Here is a 22,130-nt window from a genome sequence, read left to right on the forward strand (position 1 = left end):
ATCGCTGGAGAGTAGATGGGCTGGCTCAACGGAAAACCGACAGGGGCATTGACCAATCATAACCTGCATCCCGCTTTCCCAGGGCCGGCCGAATACTTCCGGTTATTTAGCTTTTTGCCGGAGGCTGCGCATTTTACCTAATCTCAGTGTGAGCGGCTCGGGGCAGAGTCCTTGGCGAGCTGTAACTGAACTACATGTCGTCCACGAAGCCTCCCGAGGAGAGACAGAGCGGCGACGATCCACCCGGGGACCTCCGCAGTGTCCTGGTCACCAGCGTGCTCAATCTCGAGCTCTTGGACCAGGATCTCTTCAGGTAGTTGGCCGCATCTGGTACCCCGCCCCCCGCAACCCGCCCGAGACACAGTGGGACAGGGGCTCCTGATATTGACTGCTGCTACCCCGTCGCCCCTGTCCGTAGCCCCCGGGACGAGGATTGACTCTGCGTAGGATGCCTCTGCGCCGATTGGGAGGGAACTTGTGCCTGACAAAGCTGCCCAGGTTTCCTCCTCTGCACAAGGGGTCAGTGCAGCCTCACGGAGGTCCTCTCAATCTGAACAAAAACAGTGGTGACCCAAGATGTCCTTCTCAGCAGCCTCCCTTGAGGAGTCATATCCCAGGGGGAGCCAGCCCAGAAAGGACAGTGATTTGTCCAAGGACGCAAACTTATCCGCAGCTCCTACGGGGAAATTCACTCATTTGCTCTTCCCTACCCCATCCCCACCACCACTAGGTGGGGTCTAGTAGCTCTTTATTCATTCTGAGGCCTGAGCCAGTTTCCTTCCTGATGCCACTTAAATTCTTGACTGTAGTGGAGGGTTTAACAGCTTAGGCTTCCAAGGCTCTTCTTGGCTGATTGGAAGCTATTTTAGGCATTAACTTAATTTCCCCCATTTTAACAAATTACAAGTAACTCTCTGGAGAACTGTCTGCTATGCATTATGTGAACATCTTGAGCTGGGATGTGAGAAGCTGGAAACCTAAATTCTTTTTTTTTTTTTTGTCTTTTTAGGGCCGCACCCATGGCATATGAAGGTTCCCAGGCTAGGGGTTGAATCGGAGCTGTAGTCACTTGCCTACGCCACAAGGCCAGATTCGAGCCATGTCTGTGACCTACACTGCATCTCATGGCGCCAGATCCTTAACCCGCTGAGTGAGGCCAGGGATCGAACCTATGTCCTCATGGATGCTAGTCAGATTCCTTTCCGCTGAGCCATGACGGATGCTCCACGGAGACCTAAATTCTTGAGCTGCCACTGGGCTCAGGCACAGGACAAGACTTGCCTCTAGGGCCTCAATTTCCACATCTGTACACTGAAGGGGTCAAATTTGAAGTCTGAGGGCCCTTCAATCTCTAAATCAAGTTCTTGGAAGAACTAGGCTATAAAGTTGAGGGGTGTGAGTGGCAGACCTTAATGCAGTCCACTCCCAGCTTTGGGGGTTCGTCTTTGTTTACTTAAGGCCTTGAGAAGCTTACTCCTTACGCTGGTATGGAAAGAAGACATGGGGTCAAAAGACCCAGATAACTTCTCAGGATGGAAGTGTTTGAGCTGTGTGACCTTGCTCGAGTCAGTTTCTCTCTTATGCTCCCTGTTCGTGTAGTGTAAAATATGGGAATTGCTTCATTAGCCTTAACTGAAGTCCATGGACGTTTTGGGCATCCTAAGGCCTTGAAGTTTTAGGTAGAGAGATGTCAGGATATTTGCCTGGGGAAAGGATCTATGGCTTTTAGCAGATGCTCAAAGGGTCCCAGACCCCAATCAGGTTAAGAGATCTTTCACTAGAGGCTCATCAAAGGTTTTGGGGATTTGGCCTAGCCCCCAAGTCTTTCCTGCTTTTCCCCTCTCCCCACAGAGGAAGGCATTACTGGGTACCCTCAACCCAGCGGCTGTTTGGGGGTCAGATTGTAGGCCAGGCCCTGGTGGCTGCAGCCAAGTCTGTGAGCGAAGATGTTCACGTGCACTCCTTGCACTGCTACTTTGTTCGGACAGGTAAACCACCCCCTCCCTACCCCACCCCAGCTCTGGTGGCCCAGCAGCCACTTCCCCGCCTTGGGGAGGAAGAGGGAGAGAGATGGAGGGTGGGGGGAAGGGAGTGGGATGCTCTAGGGAGCCTAGAGAGGAACAAGGCCTGAGGCCAGGAAGAGCCTTAGACCCCATACCTGCTGAGATGCCGTGTACTTGTTTTCTGGCCCATGGTGGCACAAGACTCGGCAGCTTCACTGTTACCAGGGGGGTTTTTGTTCTTTATTCTTTACACACCTTCTGGGGTCAGCCCTGTGCTGAATTCTTGGAGGATGCTGTAACCTCTGCTGGGCGTTTGGAGGCCGGCAGCTTAACTTGGAGAAGAGAGCACCAGCCTGGGAATCAAAGAGACTTTGGGTCTGGTTTGAGCTTTGCCAGGCGACCTTGAGTGAGATAACTACCTCCCCAATCCCTCCTTCATCCCACCTAAAAAATGGAGGAGGGGCGGACCAAGCAAGATCTCTATAGCTGCTTACTGCTCTCAGGTCAAAAGAGAGAGTAATCTTTTAAAACCCATGTGCGCTCTCTCTCTCTTTTTTTTTTTTTGCTTTTTAGGGCCACACTCGCGGCACATGGAGATTCACAGGCTAGGGGTTGAATCGGAGCTACAGCGGCTGGCCTACATTACAGCCATGGCAACACTGGATCCGAACTGCATCTGCGACCTACACTGCAGCTCATGGCAATGCCTGGATCCTTAACCCACTAAGCGAGGCCAGGGATTGAACCCGCAACCTCATGGTTCCTAGTTAGGTTCGTTTCCTCTGCACCACAGTGGGAACTCTGCCATGCTCTCTTTTGAGAAACAAAAATCTCACTCTTTTCCCTCATTCCTAAGCAGATGCTCCCAATTTCAAGAGTCTCTGTCTTAATAGTCCCATCAGCTGAGGAGAATTGATGGAACTTTACAGTATGTGATCTGTATTAAAAAAACAATGGGTTCCCCCCTTCACCTTACAAACATAAAATAGTTAATAGTAAATACTATTCCTACTGCATTCCCTTGCCCCTCCGGCCCCATCCTTTTATTTCCTGTCCTTACGTGACAATCACTGCTATAAAGTATTTGAATACTTACCCGGGGCTAGCCCCCCTTTTTATGCTAGTTTGGGGCACACTTGCCCTCGGTTTCCTCAGTTTGGCTGTAAACTTCAAAAGTGCCAACCTTTTGATACTGGAATCCTTCTAACAGAGTGAGACATTTTTTGTTTCGTTTTGTACAGGTGGAGGCATCACCTGATGCCACTGAATCGAATCTTACTGGTATCCATGAGGATGCGGGTTTTGGCCTCTCTCAGTGGGTTGGGGAAACAGCATTGCCGTGAACTGTGGTATAGGTCACAGATGCAGCTTGGATCCCCTGCTGCTGGGCTGTGGTGTAAGCCAGCAGCTGTATCCCCGACTGGACCCCTGGGAACTTCCATATGCCTAGGGGTGGCCCTAAAAAGCAAAAAAAAAAAAAAAAGAATTCTGAAGTTCCCATCGTGGCTCAGTGTTTAACGAATCCGACTAGGAATCGGGTTCCTAGCTGCGGTTTCAATCCCTGGCTTCGCTCAGTGGGTTAAAGATCTGGTGTTGCCATGAGCTGTGGTGTAGGTCACAGGTTTGGCTCGGATCCCGTGTTGCTGTGGCTGTGGCATAGGCCTGTGACTACAGCTCTGATTCGACCCCTAGCCTGGGAACCTCCATATGCTGCGGGAGCAGCCCTAGAAAAGACAAAAAGACCAAAAAAAAAATTTTTTTTGAGTCTTTGCAGATAAACTATATAGTGCAGGGCCCGGTATGTTGCAGGTTTGCCATAAATGGTAACTATCATTATTTTGATTTTTCCTTTATTATTTATTTATTTATTGTCTTTTGTCCTTTTAGGGCCGCTCCCGAGGCATATGGAGGTTCCCAAACCAGGGGTCTAATCAGAGCTGTAACCTCTGGCCTCCGTCAAAGCCACAGCCAGACCCGAGCCTCGTCTGTGACCCACACCACAGCCCACAGCAATGCCAGATCCTTGACCCACTGAGGGAGACCAAGGATCAAACCCACAACCTCATGGTTCCTGGTCGGCTTGGCTTCTGCTGTGCCACGACGGGAACTCTGATTTTTTTTCTTAAACTATCATTTTTTGATGATGAACTTATGAGAATAATTTAACGGTGCATGCTACAGAGCACAACTATGTACATTACCTTGTTTAATCCTCTCAAGTAAGGGATGGGTGGGGTGTGTGAGCATTCCTGCCACTATTCTACCTATAAGGAACCTTGGACCAAGAGAAGTTAGGTAAGCAGCTCCCATACTGCTCAGGGAGGAAGAGCTGGGATTTGAGCCTGAGTTTGTGTGGCTCCAAACTCTACACTCTGCCCTCCTCCTGCGTTTTCCTTTTTCACTCTTGGGAGATAATTCCAAACCATGAGAGGACCCATCTCAGGTCTGGAGGAAGGATCCACTTCCCTGGGGATCCAGGGACGGCGTGAAATGAGCTGTGCTCACACTGCTGTTTTGTAATTATCACCAATTACAAAACAGCTTCTTTTTTTTTTTTTTTCTTCCTCTTTTCTAGGGCTGCACCCGCAGCATATGGAGATTCCCAGGCTAGGGGTTTAATCAGGGCTGTAGCCTCTGGCCTACACCACAACCACAGCAATGAGGGATTCGAGCTGCATCTGTGACCTACACCAGAGTTCACGCAACACCAGATCCTTAACCCACTGAGCAAGGTCAGGGATTGAACCTGCAACCTCATGGTTCCTAGGCAGATTTGTTAACCACTGAGCCACGATGGGAACTCTCCCAACGGCTTCTTGCATAAAATTGGCAGCTGTTATAGGACTATTAAAATAAAAGTCAAGGCAAAGTAGGAGTATGAGATTAACACACTACTCTACATAAAATAGATAAGCAACAAGAGTTTACTGTATAGTACAGAGAAGTATAGTCAATAATAACAAATAAAAGTCAAGGGCCAGGAGGCTGGTAATTACAGGGGATTTGTTTCCACTTCGCTAAGATGGGAATACAATGGTTGTGTCAAAAAACTAGGCTAAGGCATATTGTTGCAGTTTTATGCAAAAGTTAGTTCCAGATTTCCTGGCAGCAAGGCAAAGAAAGGGTGGCAGGGGGAGCTCTCTTATTAGTTTGTGATATGACCCTTTACCAGGTACATCAAGATTTATAAACAGTGATGGTACTCCAATGATATTTTTAGATTAAAGATACTGGGAGGTGGGGGTGTTGGTCCTTAGCCATTTATCATATCAGTTCTTTTCCTGAAAGGCTAGGATGGAATGTTAGTTCAGCTTTTTGTTTTTTGATTTTTTTAAAAGTATTTCTATAAATAGGCAGAAGAATGTAATACACGTGTCATCTGACTGGGTGTAGGTTTAGAACTTGGAGAATCTAGAGCAGGAGTCAAAAAACATTCTGTAAAGGGCCAGATAGTACATTTTTTAGATTTTGTGGGCAAAAGCGATAGCGGATACTTTAAACAAATGGGCTTGACTGTATTCCAAAAAATGTCATGTATGGCATCAGTTTCCTCATCCATACAAATGGGGATGACACACTTTGCATAGTTAATGTGAGACTGTAAAAAACTATAAAAAATTAATAAACAGAAACCTCAATTAAGTATAGTTGAGCGACCAGAAGGGGGCGCTCTCACACCCTGTTGACAATAGCAGAGCTAAGTAAGACTCCTCTTTCCTGACCTGGATTCAGCCAGTGAACCCCCATGGGCTTTTTGTTTACTAGAGTCCTCCAGACTACTCTGTACTATAGCTCTTCCTGCCCCCCTCTATAAAAGCGTTCTCAGAGTTTCCTGTGGCTCAGCAGGTTAAGAATCTAGCTTTGTTTCTGCTGTGGCGAGGGTTCCATCCCTGGCCTGGGAACTTGCGCCTGCCGTGGGTACAGCCAAAGATAAAATAAAGGTGTTCTCCTTCCTGTGCCGTGCAGGGGACTTGCACGTGGCTTGTCATGGTTGCAGACCCCAAATTGCCATTCTCTGCTGATCCCCAAGAAACCCGTCTTTGCTGGAGAAGTATCTGGCAGTCTGATTTGTTTCTGGTCAACATAAATGAATGCCTTCACTCCATAACTGTTCGCTCCCTCCCTTCAATATACTGCAAAGCTCACCTGCTCTGTTCCGAGAAAAATTTTGAAGAACAGGTCTGGGAGTTCCCGTCGTGGCGCAGTGGTTAACGAATCCGACTAGGAACCATGAGGTTGCGGGTTCGGTCCCTGCCCTTGCTCAGTGGGTTAACGTGAGCTGTGGTGTAGGTTGCAGATGCGGCTCGGATCCTGCGTTGCTGTGGATCTGGCGTAGGCCGGAGGCTACAGCTCCGATTCGACTCCTAGCATGGGAACCTCCATATGCCGCGGGAGCGGCCCAAGAAATAGCAAAAAAAAAGAACAGGTCTGGAACACATCCACACTGAAAGGTGAATCACCAGTAACTGAAAGCACTGCATTTTTGCTGCAGCCCAAAGATTGGGTGAAAGCTTTCTTTCTTTTTTTTTTTTTTTTAAAAGTTCATTAGTAGCAAGGGAAGCCTCCTTCCTAGCCCCTGGAATCAGACCGCATCTGTAGCTACATCCAGTGTCTGGACTCTTGGAAAGCCCTTCTCAAAGGTCTTTGGCCTTGAGGAACCCCCATTCTGTTAAAAATGCCCCATTTGGCATTGCTGGCTGGGCTTAGGGCTTCACAGTGCTGTTGACTGCTGTTGAACGAGCCAGGCCTGGTGGGCTCCCCATTTAGATGGGATGGAGGACATTACACTTCTCTAGAACTGCTTCTTTCGTCTCCAAGTTGAAAATCACCCTCAAGACATCTCACCACCTAGATGTCAGGGTGCTCCAAGGTCAGTCTGACTTGCACGAAAGGACTGCAAGGACACTAGGCAGCCTCTCTCCCTCTAGAGCCCCTCCCAGACCTGTTGGTTGAGGGCTAACAGCCCTCACCCTGGGGCCAGTGGCTCCCATCCTGCACTGGGAGTGCAGGGACTGAAGGAGAAGGGCCAGGTGACTTCCATTCGCATTGCAGGCAAAGTGACTGACACAGGCTCTTCCTGAGAGACTATCAGACAAGGGCCAGACCACGTAAGGATAGAACTCTAAGCCGTGACTGGCAGCAACTGGTAGACAGGTCACCATCTCCAGCAGCCAGGAAGCCGGACTTCCAGTTTAGGACCAACTGGGGAAAGCCAAACATGCAGCCCTAACCAAAGACACAGGCTATCCCGCTTCTAGGTAGCCTGCTCCAGCTTCCCCGTGCCGGCAGCTTCCAATGAGGGCATACCTGGAAGCACTTTTTTCAGTACAAAGCTTTCCTGCTCCTCTCTCTGCCTGTAAGTTTCTGCCAAAACTAAGTGATGGTGGCTGACTCCCTTGCTGTACTAAACTCTGAATAAATAGCCTTTGCTTGTTCTTTAAAGACAAGAGAAAGGAGATCCTGTTGTGGCTCAGCGGTAATGAACCCGACTAGTATCCATGAGGATGAGGGTTCGATCCCTGGCCTCACTCAGTGGGTTAAGGATCTGGCATTTCTGTGAGCTGTGGTGTAGGTCGCAAACTTGGCCTGGACCTGGCCTTATTGCGGCTGTGGCGTAGGCCGGCACCTGTATCTCTGATTCCACCCTATGGGAACTTCCATATGCTGCCAGTGTGGCCCTAAAAACAACAACAACAACAACAACAAAAAAGGAGTTCCCATTGTGGCACAGTGGTTAAGGAATCCGACTAGGAACCGTGAGGTTGAGGGTTCAATCCCTGGCTTTGCTCAGTGGGTTAAGGATCCGGCATTGCTGTGAGCTGTGGTGTAGGTCGAAGATGCGGCTCGGATCCCACGTTGCTATGGCTGTGGTGTAGGCCGGCGGCTACAGCTCCAATTGGACCCCTAGCTTGGGAACCTCCATATGCTGCGGGAGCGGCCCAAGAAAAGGCAAAAAGACCGAAAAAAAAGAGAGAGAAAGAAAGAAGAAACCAGGCAACAGGCCCAATTTGCTGACCCCTGACCAAGAAGAATGATACTGAGCTCATAACAAGATCCCAGTCACAGATGGAACGAGGCAAAAGCTGAGAGTATTTTGGGAGTTCCCTTTATGGCTCAGTGGAAACGAATCAGGATGCAGATTCGATGCCTCGCTCAGTGGGTTTAGGATCCAGCGTTGTTGTGAGCTGTGCTGTAGGTCGTAGATGCAGCTCAGATCTGGCGTGGCTGTGGCATAGGCCAGTGGCTATAGCTTTAATTCAACCCCTAGCCTGGGAACCCCCATAGGCTGAGGGTGCGGCCCTAAAAAGACCAAAAAAAAAAAAAAAAAACCAAACCAAAAAAAGCTGAGAGTATTTGAGTATTTTACCTAACAGAGCACTTGCTATGTGCCAGATGTTATTCTGAACCCTCTATACCCCTGAACTAAATCCGTCATCGTTAAGATGCTGAGAAGTGTGACCATTATGATGATCCCCGTTTCCCAGATGGGTTAACTCCTCAGAGAAGGTAAGCGACTTTCCCAAGGGCACACCGCTGGTGAGTGGCAGAGCTGGGCTCCGAATGCAGGGAATCTGGCAATGTCCCTTCTGTCCCACCTGCACCGGGAGCATCCTCAAGACTGAGTCTGATGTTCTTTCTGTACCCCCAGTACCTGGGCCTTCGCAGGCCTCCGTCAGGAGCTATGGAGCAGCAAGGGAATGGAGAATGAGCAGCAGAGGGGCCTGTGCAGCCATGGTGATGGCCATCAGGCCTCTGCGGCTCACCCTGGCTCATCATGTCCCCTGTGTCCTCTGCAGGGGACCCGAAGGTGCCGGTGCTGTACCAGGTGGAGCGGACGCGGACAGGGGCGAGCTTCTCTGTGCGCTCCGTGAAGGCCGTGCAGCATGGCCTGCCCATCTTCATCTGCCAGGCCTCCTTCCAGCAGGCCCAGCCCAGTCCCCTTCAGCACCAGTTCTCCATGCCCACTGTGCCCCTGCCCGAGGAGCTGCTGAGCCACGAGGCCCTCATTGAACAGTATTTAAGGTAAGAGACCTGGAGGCCCCCCCCGGACAGGCTCAAACCACCGCCGCCACCTGTTAGCGTTTGTGAAACATTAGTTTCAGGTGTGTGAGAGCCCGTTCCTGAATCTCGACTAGCATTTTATTTTTTCTTTTTAGAGCCACACCCCCAGCATGTGGAGGTTCCCAGGCGAGGAGTCGAATCAGAGCTGCATCTGCTGGCCTACACCACAGCCACACCAGATCCGAGCTGCCTCTGCGACATACACTGAAGCTTGTGGCAAAGCCAGGGACTAAACCCGCATCCTCATGGATACTACTTGGGTTCTTAACCTACTGAGCCACAACAGGAAACTGACTAGAATTTTAAAAAATAGACTAGGGAGTTCCCACTGTGGCACAGTGGGTTAATGATCCGGCTTGTCTCTGTGGCGGTACTGGTTCGACCCCTGGCCTGTGCAGTGGGTTAAAGATTCAGTGTTACTGCAGCCGTGGTGTAGGTGGTAGCTGTGGCTCTGATTTGATCCCTGGCCCAAGAACTTCCATATGCTAAGGGTTAGGGCAAAGAAAGCTTTTTTAAAAGTAGACTAGAAAAGGAGGTACTGAAGTGTTTTTTCTCTGTACTAAGGGTGGGAAGCGATTTGTGAAACATTCATTTCAGTTGTGTGAGAGCAGGTGGGCCCATGTGTGTGTTGGATCTTGATGTGAAGTGCGGGGCTTATGATTCAGCCATTTCAGGTACTGTTACAGCCTTCTCGTTTGGTTGGGTTTTTTGTTGGGTTTTGTTTTTGGCTGCAGCATGCAGCGGCTGGAGGCGGGGATCTCAGTTCCCAGACCCGGGCTGCAGCAGTGAAAAAGCCCTGAGTCCTAACCACTAGACCACCAAGGACCTCCCCGGTGTTGGTTTAAATATTGAAACACTTCTGTAACCACTTGGTAGATACCTTCCTGGTCTTTGAGTGGTCCCCCTTCTCCTTCAGGGTCACCCGTGACCCAGCTGCCTAAGAGTTAATACTTGGCAGGGGTGAGGGTCCTTGCTGCCTTTGCCTTCGTGTGTGCTGAATATTTTGAATATCACTGGGTCAAACAGATTTCTTACTTGGATCTCAGCGAATAAAGCTGGAAAAATGCTGGGGCAGCGGAAAGAACTCAGGGTCCTGACACAGGACAGTCACGTGGATTCAGGCCGGGGCTCTGCCTCTCTTAGTGCTCACCTGCTGTGTGACTCTGCCCACAGAGCCCTGCTTCTTGATCTAAAAAAATGGGAAAGGCCGTTTCTGCCCTGCCGAATTCACAGCTGTGTCACAACGAGAGCTTTGTGCTGCACACACGGGAGTCAGCCTGCCCAGTGCAGTCAGCCCGGTGTGATGGAAGGATGTGCATCTGACCTGGGGAAAGGCCCGGGCTCAGATCTGGACTCGCACTGCCAGCTGTGTGGGTTCGGCAAGTTGCTTTCCTGCTTGGCGCCTGTGCCTTCTGTTTGAACAGGGTGCCAATCAGAGTTCCTACCTCATAAGGCTGCTGTGAGGGTTAAATGAGAGCAGGTTGTCAGTCAACTGGGGTTATACCACTCTTGACAGAGAGGAATAAGCTCGGAGCCTAGCATGTGGTCAGAGCTCCAGAATGTTTGAGAAGTGAAAGGAGGACATTGTCGTTAAAGGTCCCTGAGTCGAGCGCGCTGTGCTGTCCTCTAAGGAAGCGGTGTTATGTTCATTAACATTAAACAGAATTAACACACCGGCCACAATAGCCTTCAATAGCCACATGTGGCTACTGGCTGCCACTGCAGGCAGTGCAGCTATAGAGCATTCCATCATCACCGGAGGTTCTGTCACACACTGCTCGGGAGGCGAGGGATGGAAATGGAAATCCGGGGGTCGAGCTCGAGGGGTGGTCGTTACTGTGGCGAAGGGGTTTCCCTGGAAACGGGCTCCTCCCCCTGCACACACACGGGTCCTGGCGGCTCAGGGTTGGGCAACTCAGTCTAAGTAGGGCGGCCAGTCTCCCAAGGGTTTAGAATAGAGAAGTGGTCCAGAGTGTGAAGCATGGAGCCAGCCTGCCCGGCTGCATGAGCAGGCTGCCTGCACTCTCCGTGCCGGCTTCACTTAGCAGAGGCAGAGGTAGCAACACCCACCCATCTCACAGGGGTGCTGAAGGAGTGAGGTGACGTGTGTGAAGTGCCCGGCACCGGGCCTGTTAAAGGGTCCACTGTATGACTAGTGCAGTGTTGGCTTTGCACACGTTGTCTTGTCTCCGCAGGGTTTACTACGAGGTAGGTTCCTGTCATTATCCACAGTTTGCAGATGGGAAAAAAGGCTGGTTGATTATTGACTTGCACAGGGCCTTGGGCTCAGAAGGGGCAAAGCGCTGCAAATGCTATCCTATCCTGCCTGCCGGAGGGGAGGGGAGCTTTGGGGATACATTGGGAGTCCCCGTGGAGAAATGAGGGGGGTCAGAAGGGACAGCTCAGAAGATTGGGCTTCCCATCTCCCTGGGTCTCCCTGTCCCTCTCCCCTTTCCTTCCAGGGACCCTAACCTCCGAGAGAAGTACCGAGTGGGGCTGAACCGAATTGCTGCCCAGGAGGTGCCCATTGAGATCAAGGTGGTCAACCCACCCACCCTGAGCCAGCTGCGGCGCATGGAACCAAAACAGATGTTCTGGGTGCGAGCCCGGGGGTACATTGGTAAGAGGACCCCGTGGACGGGAAGGAATCCCTCCCAGGGGGTAGACCGGCACCTCGCTTGCCCTGTGTGGCCTCGGCCTTGTTACTTCCCAGCTGGGCCTGCTTCCTCCTCCATATGACGGGGAAGCTGGCTCAGCCCTTTGCATGGGGAGGATGCAGAGGGGCCTCTAATCCTAGTGTCAGCCTTTCTGGGGGAGGCAAGGCACCTTTGCGGAGATTCTTCTTCAGGTCCACTGCTAAGCCTAAGGTGCCTTTGTGCAAAGTGGAAGTTCAGGGTGGGAGATGTGGGGAGTGAAGACTAGATGGCAGTCCTCACCCCCGCCCCCCCATCTCCCTTATCCCCCATCTCATACACACACACACACACACCGCTTAGGCCAGGTGCCCTCATGCAGTGAACAGTCTGCACACCTGTGCATGGCAGCCCCTTTCTCCCTACCTCCCTGCAGGTCCTGAGCTGTAAAGCCCAGGAGCCCAGGGCTGATGGGGCCGGAACCTGTTGCAGGGGAGGGCGACATGAAGATGCACTGCTGCGTGGCTGCCTATATCTCGGACTACGCCTTCCTGGGCACAGCGCTGCTGCCCCACCAGTGGCAGCACAAGGTGCACTTCATGGTCTCCTTGGACCACTCCATGTGGTTCCACGCCCCTTTCCGAGCGGACCACTGGATGCTCTATGAGTGTGAGAGCCCCTGGGCTGGTGAGTGTGGGGCCACGGGCTGGGGGGTGGTGGGCTAGGATGCTGACCTTGGGGTGCCAGAGAGCTTGCTTTCTTGGGTGATGCTGCCCCTTGCCCAGTCCCTGTGGAGCACTGCACAGATCACTTCCTCTCCTGCCCTCCCCCGGGCTGTGGCATCCTTGTCTTCAAAATGACAGGGTGAGGCCTGAGGATGGGACACCAGCTCAGCTCTTAATTTCTGTACCATGCTGGGAATATGATTCACTTTATCCCAGAGACTCTGTTCTAGTCCCAGAACCACTTTAGATTCTCTGCATGATCTTGGGCAAGTCCCTCCCTCTGAGCCTCAGTTTCCCCTTCTAAGCCAAGAGGGTTGCATTAGAGCAGAGGTATCCAAAGCTGGTAGCCCATCAGACCACAGCCACCTAGAAGAGCGTTTTCAAAACGATCTGATTCTGTCCCCAAGGTTCTGATTCTGCAGGTCTTGGACAAAGTCTGTATTTTTAAGACGCTCCCTAAAGGATTCTGATAATTCACCTGGTTGGGGGTCAGGGCACTCAGCAGTCTCTGAGGGCCCCACTACTTGGATGCTCCTTATAGAGAAACCCAGACTCCTGGTTTCAGAGCCCTGGCTAACCTTGGGGATGTACATTTCAAATGAAGAAAAGCCTTGCTTTGTGAAACAGGGACAAAATTTAAGGGACTCTTTATACTCAGGGAAGGAGACTTTCTCAAGTGCCAGTAGCTTCACAACAGAGGAACAACCACCTTGAATTTAGGACTCTTGGGGTCTGGCCTGATCCTAAGGCCAAGTTCCTGAGGTCCTCTGGACTTGAGTGTCATCATCTGGAAAGTGGGACAAGGCCCACTTCATCTGGCACATGTGAGAGCTACTGCTTCATGAGAACCCAGCAGGTCCCTTCATAAACATCAGACCCAGGCCTAAGGCTAGCAGGGGAGAGAGAGCCTCCAGGTGGAGATGGGTGGTGGCCAGGCCTCAAGGCCCCAGGGCCCACAGTTCCTCTCCTCTGAGCCACTTTGTCACTGGGTGGGTGGAGGTGTGGGTTTTTTTTTTTTTTTTTGGCTTTTGTCCTTTTAGGGCCACACCCACAGCACATGGAGGTTCCCAGGCTAGGAACCTAATCGGAGCTACAGCTGCCGGCCTGTACCACAGCCACAGCAACTCCAGATCTGAGCTGCATCTGCGGCCTACACCACAGTTCACGGCAATGCCAGATCCTTAACCCATTGACCAGGGCCAGAGATCAAACCTGCAACCTCATGGTTCGTAGTCAGATTCATTTCTGCTGCGCCATGATGGGAACTCCATGGTTTTTTTTTCGTTTTTTTTTTTTTTAAATGAATTACCAGCCTGGAGGGCCTGGTTTGACTTATTAGAAAGGGAACTGCTAGGTTTCCTAACACAAGTGGCCAAAGGTGGGGCAGATCTGCTTAGCTGAGCTACTAAACCAGACTGTTCTCAGAACTTCTCCCCTTGGGATTTTTTTGAGGAAGCCATCAGATGTGTGAAAGTGCTTTCAGACCAGCAAGTGGGATTCCCGTGGGAGGAGCTACCCTGACGACCAGCCATAACAGGCTCCTTAAGGGGAGCGGCGCTTGCAGAAGGGACCATAGCAGTCAGCCCTGGTGCAGGCCGCCCAGACCGAGATGCACCTTTTTCAAGGAGCATGGAGAAGGAGATGGGTAGCTGTTCTCACCCTTCTCTTTGCCTGCAGGTGGTTCCCGGGCCCTGGTTCATGGGCGGCTGTGGCGTCAGGACGGGGTCCTGGCTGTGTCCTGTGCCCAGGAGGGCGTGATCCGAGTGAAGCCCAAGGTTTCAAAGAGCAAGCTATAGCCAGAGGTACCAGCTTGGCCTGGCACTTCAGGGATCTTCCTTCTCTCCCCACTCCTGAGGCAGGAGTTACTGTCCAGGGCCAGCCCTCTGTCCCTGACATCCAATAAAGACTCATACCACTGGAGCTGCCGTCTTTAATCCCCCTGGGGCCAGAACTGCAGCCCTCCCTCCAGCCATCGACTCCAAGACTCCTGGGGCAGAGTCCCTGGCCCTCTGGCCAGGCTGCCTATGGGTTTGGAGGCCCAAGGGAAAGGGAACGTTGACCCCAACCTGGGGCAGCGGCGTCAGACTCTCTCCCTGCACCATCCCAGCCAAAGCTTGTCCTGAGCCCAGCTCAACAGAAGCAGTGCGTTTCCTCAGTCTGCTTCAAATTCTTTGCGCAACTTCTGGGGGTTCCCAGCACCCCTGGTAGCCTCTCAACTACTGTCCATGTCCTCATCCACCCTCACCCCACCCCTCACCCGGGGACAGTGCCGCTCCCTGCAGTGGCCTCAGGTCTGGGCCAGGCTAGTCCAGTACCTCCTTGATGAGTAATTCTTTGAGACTTGGGGGTGGTGTGGGGGTCAGGCCTGCCTCCTGCAGGGCCTGCAGCCGGGCCTCCGACTGGCGTTTGTCCAGGCCCAGGCGCCAGGAGAGCCGCACGTGGGCCTCCAGAAAGGGTGCCAGCAAGGGGTGAGGGTTCTTGTTCCCCAGCAGCTGTAGGGCCTTCTCACAGCATGCCCGGGCCTCCCCAGGGTCCTCTAGCTCCTGGTGGCACACGGCCAGCCCCGCCAGGGTCAGCAGAGGGCGGTCTGGGCCCGAGGGGATGCCCAGCTGGGCCTGCAGCTGCCAAGCGTTGGCCCAGAGTGCCAGAGCCTCTCGGTAGAGGCCAGTGCAGGTGAGGCTCTGCGCCCGCCGCAGCTCGGGCAGCACGAAGAAGTCCTGCAGGTCTGGGGCTTGGCGCAGCTCAGGCACTGCCTGGAGGTGGCCCAGAAACTGCTCGAAAGCCCGGCTGCGGCGGGCGATGGTCTCTGCAGTAAAATTCCGGCGCAGGCGCTTTCGGGGGAAGGAGATGGCAGCCATGGGGCCCCGGAACTGCCGCTGCAGGTTTCGGTGCAACCGCTCAAAGTCCGAGTAGCGGCGGGAGATCTGGGCTGGCTGGCGATCTGGTGGCCCTGGGCCCATCACGGCGAGGGTGTAGAGCTGCGGGGAGGGTGGGGGTCAGGGCGGGTGCAAGTTCTCCCTGGGTCCCTTGGCCTCCCCACCCCCACACTGCCAACTCTCTTCCCCCACCTCTTCCCTTCACTCCCGAGAGGGGGCGCCCAGGAGGGTGGGAGCTACGGGGGCAGCAGCTGGGAAGCCCAGCCCTGTCTTACCTGAGGCTCGTCTGAAATGACCCAGGCCCAAGGCAGCACAGGGAGAAAAAGACAGAGATGAGCTTCAGTGCCCAGACCAGCCTCCCCCTTTGCCCCTTCTAGGGAGAACTCCCTACCCGCAGGGCCGTGAGTGCTTCTGACAGTCCCCTGGAAAGCCAGCGGGGCGCTGAACCCAGGCTCATCTCGGGCCTCTAGAGCCAACCTTTAGCTTGGAGCTCTACTCCACTCTGCACACATAGCCCGTATCCCTAGCCAGGTTATTCCAACCCATACCTGGGAGACAGGCCTCAGACAGTGACCACTGTGGAAAATTCTAACCTCGGGTCAGCTTCCAGCTCTGGTGGATGGAGCATTGGCCCGGGTCAGTGTTTACTCAAGTGTGGGCCGTGCATGTACCTGAGATCTTAGGTGGTATGTACTGGAGCAAGTAATACTGAATCAGAGGGAGGAGGTGATGCCCCTTCTAATTCTCTGTGGGCCTTTCTGACTACGAATTGAGAAGCTCTCGGTTTGGTTTAAGAAAGCCATTCTCTGCAGTTCCCGTTGTGGCTCAGGGGGTTAAGAACCCAACTAATATCCATGAGGATGCGGGTTCGATCCCTGGCCTCACTCTGTGGGTTAAGGATTTGGCATTACTGTGGCTGTGGTGCAGGCCAGCAGCTGTAGCTCCAGTTCAACCCCTAGCCCAGTAACTTCCATATGCTGCAGGTGAGGCCATTAAAAAAAGCCTTTCTCCAACTCTTGTCTCCATTTCTAGAAAAGAGACAAAGTGAATCTCAGGTGAGGGCCTTCTTCAGGCACCAGCATCCAGGCAGGGTTTAGAGACACTTTTACTTTCACTGCTTTTATTCTTACTTTTTTTTTTTTCTTTTGGACTGTGCCCAGGCATACAGAAGTTCCTAGGCCAGGGATCAAACTCACACTACAGCAGTGATGCTAGACTCTTAACCCACTGAGTCACCAGGGAATTCCTCACTGCTTTTATTTAATTTTTGTTTGTTTGTTTTTTGGCTGCCTTATGGCATATGGAGTTCCTGGGCCAGGAATCAGATCCGAGCCATTGCAACCTATGCCACAGCTGTGGCAACGCTGCATCGTTAACCCACTGTGCTGGGGCAGGGGTTGAACCTATGTCCCAGTGCTACAGAGACACCACCAATCCTGTTGTGCCATGGCAGGGGTTCCCTCACTGCTTTTATTTTTACGTTATCTTCTCTTTATGGCAAGTGAGGCTTTCCACATACAGTTGTGCTATAAGTTGTCTTTTATACTTATTTATTTATATATATTTCTTGCTTTTTAGGGCAGCACCTGCAGCATATGGAAGTTCCTAGGCTACGGGTCAAATCAGAGCTCCAGCTGCCTGCCTGCGCCACAGCCACAGCAACAGGGGATCCAAGCCGTGTCTGCAACCTACACCACAGCTCGTGGAAACACCAGATCCTTAACCTACTGAGCGAGGCCAGGAACCGAACCCACATCCTCACGGATACTAGTCGCGTTTGTAACCTGCTGAGCCATGATGGGAACATCCTAAACTTATTTTAAAAAATAGTCTTATTTGAAGAAAAATATTGAGCACAGAATGGTACAAATAGCAATTAGATAGGACAAGAATCGTGAAGGTGGTGCTGGAGGTTTGGGAAACACTGAACAAAATGACCTCTAAGCTTCCCCAGTCAGAAAAACCATGTATGTATTAATCTATAATAACGCTGACCGAACGAACAGGTGTGAAGGGGGATTAGCAAGCACTGGAGGTCAAAAGCCGACTAACACCAAACCCCGATTTTTCTCTTGAATTTGTTTTGTGAAACTGCCAATATCCTGGCCACTCCTCGTCCATTAGGTTTGCTTGCTCCATCCTTCTCTTGAAGATTCAGTGCACATTAACATTCAGGATTAGAAAGTTTAATAATAAAGAAACTTATTGTACTCTCATTCAACTCTGCAGTCCCAAAGTACACTACATATTGACTGAAAAACTTTTAAGGAACAAAAAATAGTCTGTTAAATGATATTAATATCTATTAATATGCCAGAACTGGTTTTCTGTTGGACACACTGCAGGAAGCCCTGGTCTGTGAGTCCTTATGCTCATCTAGCTTTCATTTGTAATGTTTTGACAAAATCCCACTTTATATCCCTTATCTCTGATAAAGATCAGACTATATCTGATCCTTATACTGTCCCACCGAGATAGGTAATAAAGCAAGTTGCTGAGCACCCTGTGCCATGTGCCGTGCTGAGCACTTGCCATGTACTATTTCATCTTCACATCGCAACGGCGGCCCTGCAAGGAAGGTGCCCTCCCCTCCGACGGCTGAGGAAGTGGGGGCTCCAAGGGTGGGTAAAGGGCTTGAAGACCGCCTCTAAAGCCACACAGCTGGGGGTGAATGGCCCAGCTGGGATTCAAACCCCGGCCGACCTAATTCCAAAGCCTGTGCTCTTAACCCCCAGGAGATGTTCAATCAGGATTTGGGGTCCCCACTGAACAAAGGAGATGATTTGTTTCCCCAGACGTGGGCGAGGCCATCCTTGGCTCTATCTTGTCATTCTCAGGGTTGCCCCCAGGCTTCCATGTCTCCCAGCTGCTCCTTGGCCCCCCTTTCCTGTGCATGACCCCTGGTCAGGACTCTGGCACTTAAGACTTGATCATCAGAGTCAATCCCTGCTCCAATTGGAGCATGGGCGTGGCCCTTTTTAACTAAGAGCCACAGAGATGGGTGGAGAAGCCCAGATGTGGGACAGGGCTCCAGGCCCCCTTCCTGCTGAGTCAGAAATGGAGGAGGGTTGTGAAAAGGAGGGAAGTGAGAGGCAGGGAGCTGCCACTGCCACGACCAGCCAGGTCAGGATGGGTTTTAGGACCAGGCTGGCCGCATTCTCCATGTCACTTTCTCCTTTCCATGGCCAGGAAACCAGGGCCTCCCTCAAATTGCTCTTCCCCCCAAGCCTCCAGTCCCCTAAATCCAGTCCTTAGCTTGTTCTGTACAGGTGTGGGTGCTGGAGAACTGACTCTCCTGGGTTGTAAGGAGGCCATGACAGGCCCTAGATGCCAAGCATTTTCAACCCCAAGTAATAATAACAGAACTACCATTTTATCTGGTATTTCATGATGCCAGGTGCAACGCCAAGGGCTTTCTGTGCACTGTCTCTAATTCCTGCAACAATCCACATTTATCCCCATTGCTCGGATGAGCAAACAGGGTCGTCAAGGTTTCACAACTCACCCAAAGTCCAACAACTGGTAATAACAGATCTGAATCAAGGTGGGATCCAAAATCCATTTTTCTAACCACTAAACAACGCAACTCGGGTTCTCAGGCCTAACTCAGGTAATATTCTTCCTTGTGTATGTTGCATCTTGCTACAATTTTCAAAACCCTGGGGGCAGGGACACACACACCAGGTCTTAGTCTCAAACCCCAGGATAGGATGGGTCCATAATCTCTTGCTCGGGTTTCATCCCCTTTCTGACCTCAGTTTCCCCATCTGTACAATGGAGCTGCCATTTATAACTTCGCAGCCCCCCAGGAAGCTGGAGCTTTCCCTACTTTCTCTTAGCCAGATTTCTAGACTCATACATAGCCCAGGAATTCCTGGGCCCTCACTCACCACGTACTTGGAGGGTGGGTCTTTGACCACATTGGCGCTGGTCACCTCAAAGAGGAGCCGCTGGGGTACCAGGGTGTTCCGGGACTTCTTCCAAAAATCTTGCAACTGCCGTGTCAGGAGCTGACTGCCTCGCTGCCCATCAGGTGGGGGACTCCGGTCTGCATGAGAACAGGATGGGCCTGGGGGCAGTTTCGACAGAAATTACTGCGTGGTGACCTCACTCATTCCCCCAACAAATGACAAAGGCTTTACCCCCATTTGACATACACAGAAATGGAGGGCCAGAGAGGTGCCCGGGGCCAAACACCTGCCCGATAGACAGCAGGCGTTAAATATCTCCACCCCCAAACATCGCTGGCACATTTGTATCCGAGACCCTGTACATTTCATTCCCTTAACAACCCCGAGATGGAAGTGACTTCTTCGATTTGACAAAAGGGAACTCTGCTCAGAGAGGTGGTGTGCCTCTCTGAAGGTCACACAGCCAAGAGGCGGCTGGGGCACTTAAAACAACTGTCTGAGTTTCGGCTGGATCAACTCGGGAACGCGGCTGGGGTGGAGGCCTAATCGAGCCCCAGTGTCCCCGCCTCCATCCTCCCGCACTCGCCTGTGTCTTCTCCCGCCGCCCGGTCCCCGGAGGCCAGCGGGTCGGAGCCGGCCTCCTCGTCGTCCTCTTCGTCCTCGTCCTCGTCGTCCTCGGCGCTGGTGAAGCTCAGGGTGCCGCTGAGGCGGGACGACAGGCCCTCAGCGTCGTCGTCCTCCAGTTCCGAGCTCTCAGGGAACTGCTCGGCCTCGGGGCCGGCCGCCCCCTCCCCGGGGCCGTCGCCGGCCAGGGCGTGCCGCAGCCGGTGCAGGAGCCTCGAGGCCATGGCACCCCGGGGGGAGCGCGCGACTCTGGGTCCCGGGCCGGGAGGCTGACCCCGGCCCCGGCGCAGGGAGGAGGGGGGCGGGGCCCAGATCGGGGAGGGAGGGGCGCTGCGGAGGCCCCGCCCCTGTCCGTGGGGGTCTCGCGACTCACCCGGCGCCCGTTTCGCCCCCTTGCGAGTCTCTGCCTCCTGTGCCCCGCGGTGCACTGTGGGGCGTCCCGCGCCCCTGGGTCCCCCTGCAACCCCGGGTGGCTGCCCAAGGGAAACCGAGGAGAGCCCGGCTCGCCGGGATCGGGCCGCTCAGAGCGCCGCTCCGGCCCCTTCCTGCCGCCGCCCCGCCTCCGGCCCCGCCCGCCTTCCGAGCCGCCCGGGAATCCCGGGCCCTTCGCTGCGGGAGGGATTTGGGAATCCTGGGTAGGCCTGGGCGGGCCCAGGCCTCCAGGCGGAGCGTCCCCAGTCCGGAGGGACCCACACCCTCCTTGAATCCTTTCACCCCTCGGGGGGCCCCACGCTGGTCCCCTGCCTATCCCCCAATTTCCACTCAGCTAACTTTCCAAAGTCATTACACAGCAGTAGGAAGCCCATCTCTCCTGTGAGGAAACCGAGGCCTAGAGAAGCCACCCGATCTCCGAAGGAATCTGACCCCTGACCTCGCTGAGCCTAGGTTTTCTCATATGTAAAACACAATCACTACCAGAATGAATTTTGCAGCTCTTGTGTGGACCCAGGGTCTGGCACAGAGCAGGGACTCTTAAGAATAATCAGTTACACAACGACTATTGTTTCTGCGTGTTCACGTGCTTTTACTATCTTATTTGAAGTAGACAAAAGGGGTAACTGAGACTCAGAGAGGCTGAGTTACTTGCCTTAAGTCACACAGCTTGCCAGGGGTTTCCGAGCGTGGGGCCTTGCAGCCCAGGTCTCCTGCGTTCCATGTCTTGTTCTGTTCTGGTGCTGCAAGCCCAGTCATTTTAGCAACTACTTTAGGGAGCTGGGTTTTTATCTTTTATCCAGAGGGCAGCAGCAGGTCAAAAATTTATTGTTGTTTCCTGTCAAAAGGCCTAGCAGGGCAGATATTGCTAGTTATACAATCAAACAGGTAAGGAGTTCCCATCGTGGCACAGTGGAAACCCGACTAGGAACCATGAGGTTTCGGGTTCGCTCCCTGGCCTTGCTCAGTGGGTTAAGGATCCGGTGTTGCTGTGAGCTGCGGTGTAGGTCACAGACGCAGTTTGGATCTGGCATTGCTGTGGCTGTGGTATAGGCCAGCAGCTATAGCTCCAATTAGACCTCTAGCCTGGGAACCTCCACATGCTGTGGGTGTGGCCCTGAAAAGACAAAACAAACAAACAAAACAGGTAAAATCTCTCTTTTTTAATTGGCTTGGGAGAGAGGGGTGGAGGAATAGCTTTGAATGGAACACACCCTGAAGGGGTGAGGCTCTCCTGTGTTTTTTTGGATTTTTACAGTCACACCTGCAGCATATGGAAGTCACTGGCTAGGGGTCAAATCAGAGCTGCAGCTGGAGCCACTGCAGCACCTGATCCAAGCTGCATCTGCGACCTATGCCACAGACAGCTTGGGGCAATGCTGGTTCCTTAACCCGCTGAGCCAGGCCAGGGATTGCCCCTGCATCCTCACAGAAACAGTGTCAGGTCCTTGATCCGCTGGGCCACAAAGGGAATGTCAAAGGGCTCTCATTTCTTAAGGTTCCACTGTGTCCTCCGTCTGGGTCGAGGCACTTTACATGAGGTCACATCTCACCCTCACAACATCCTGGGGAGGGGGCTCTTAGTGGACAAGAATGGTCCATTTTCAAGGTGAAGAAACTGGGGCAAACTGACTTTCCCAAAATCCACAGCTAGGAAATAGGGGAGATAGGATTGAAGGTGAAGTCTGTGTAATTTCAAGCTTTAATGACTCTTCATTCAGTTTCCCAGCAGCGTGTTAGGGTATGAGAAATACACTGCATTTGTTCATTCATTTCCCTCACCCATTCACCAAACACTGGCTGAATCTTGGGAGCTCCCTTTGTGGCCCAGTGGTTAATGAACCCGACTAGGAGCCATGAGGAT

General features: G+C 52.6%; 2 protein-coding genes across 2 annotated transcripts; one reads left to right on the forward strand and one right to left on the reverse strand.

Moving 5' to 3' along the window:
* Nucleotides 1–68: 68 nt before the first annotated feature.
* On the forward strand, nucleotides 69–14,343 carry ACOT8 (acyl-CoA thioesterase 8). The gene is made up of 6 exons (XM_047770999.1): nucleotides 69–313; nucleotides 1,852–1,988; nucleotides 8,801–9,026; nucleotides 11,528–11,685; nucleotides 12,191–12,385; nucleotides 14,101–14,343. Exons 1-6 carry the CDS (start codon nucleotides 195–197, stop codon nucleotides 14,217–14,219), a joined length of 954 nt encoding a protein of 317 aa, XP_047626955.1. The 5' UTR covers nucleotides 69–194; the 3' UTR covers nucleotides 14,220–14,343.
* Nucleotides 14,340–20,348, reverse strand: SNX21 (sorting nexin family member 21). Its single transcript, XM_047771000.1, has 3 exons — nucleotides 19,797–20,348; nucleotides 19,190–19,368; nucleotides 14,340–15,401 (listed from the first exon to the last, which is right to left on the reverse strand). The coding sequence occupies exons 1-3, from the start codon at nucleotides 20,056–20,058 to the stop codon at nucleotides 14,727–14,729; spliced, it is 1,116 nt and encodes a 371-aa protein (XP_047626956.1). The 5' UTR covers nucleotides 20,059–20,348; the 3' UTR covers nucleotides 14,340–14,726.
* Between the last annotated feature and the right edge of the window lie 1,782 nt (nucleotides 20,349–22,130).

This window comes from Phacochoerus africanus, chromosome 3 (genome assembly GCF_016906955.1).
Source record: "Phacochoerus africanus isolate WHEZ1 chromosome 3, ROS_Pafr_v1, whole genome shotgun sequence".
Classification (NCBI taxonomy): Eukaryota; Metazoa; Chordata; class Mammalia; order Artiodactyla; family Suidae; genus Phacochoerus; species Phacochoerus africanus.

Bases quoted from the DNA above. Each gene is read 5' to 3' on its own strand.
- ACOT8 (XM_047770999.1), top strand. From the start codon at position 195: ATGTCGTCCACGAAGCCTCCCGAGGAGAGACAGAGCGGCGACGATCCA. The intron at 9,027-11,527 runs GTAAGAGACCTG...CTTTCCTTCCAG, and splicing joins CTCATTGAACAGTATTTAAG to GGACCCTAACCTCCGAGAGA. The intron at 11,686-12,190 runs GTAAGAGGACCC...AACCTGTTGCAG, and splicing joins GCGAGCCCGGGGGTACATTG to GGGAGGGCGACATGAAGATG.
- SNX21 (XM_047771000.1), bottom strand. From the start codon at position 20,058: ATGGCCTCGAGGCTCCTGCACCGGCTGCGGCACGCCCTGGCCGGCGAC. The intron at 19,369-19,796 runs GCGAGTGCGGGA...AACTGCCCCCAG, and splicing joins GGCGGCGGGAGAAGACACAG to GCCCATCCTGTTCTCATGCA. The intron at 15,402-19,189 runs GTGAGTGAGGGC...CCCTCCCCGCAG, and splicing joins ACCCACCCTCCAAGTACGTG to CTCTACACCCTCGCCGTGAT.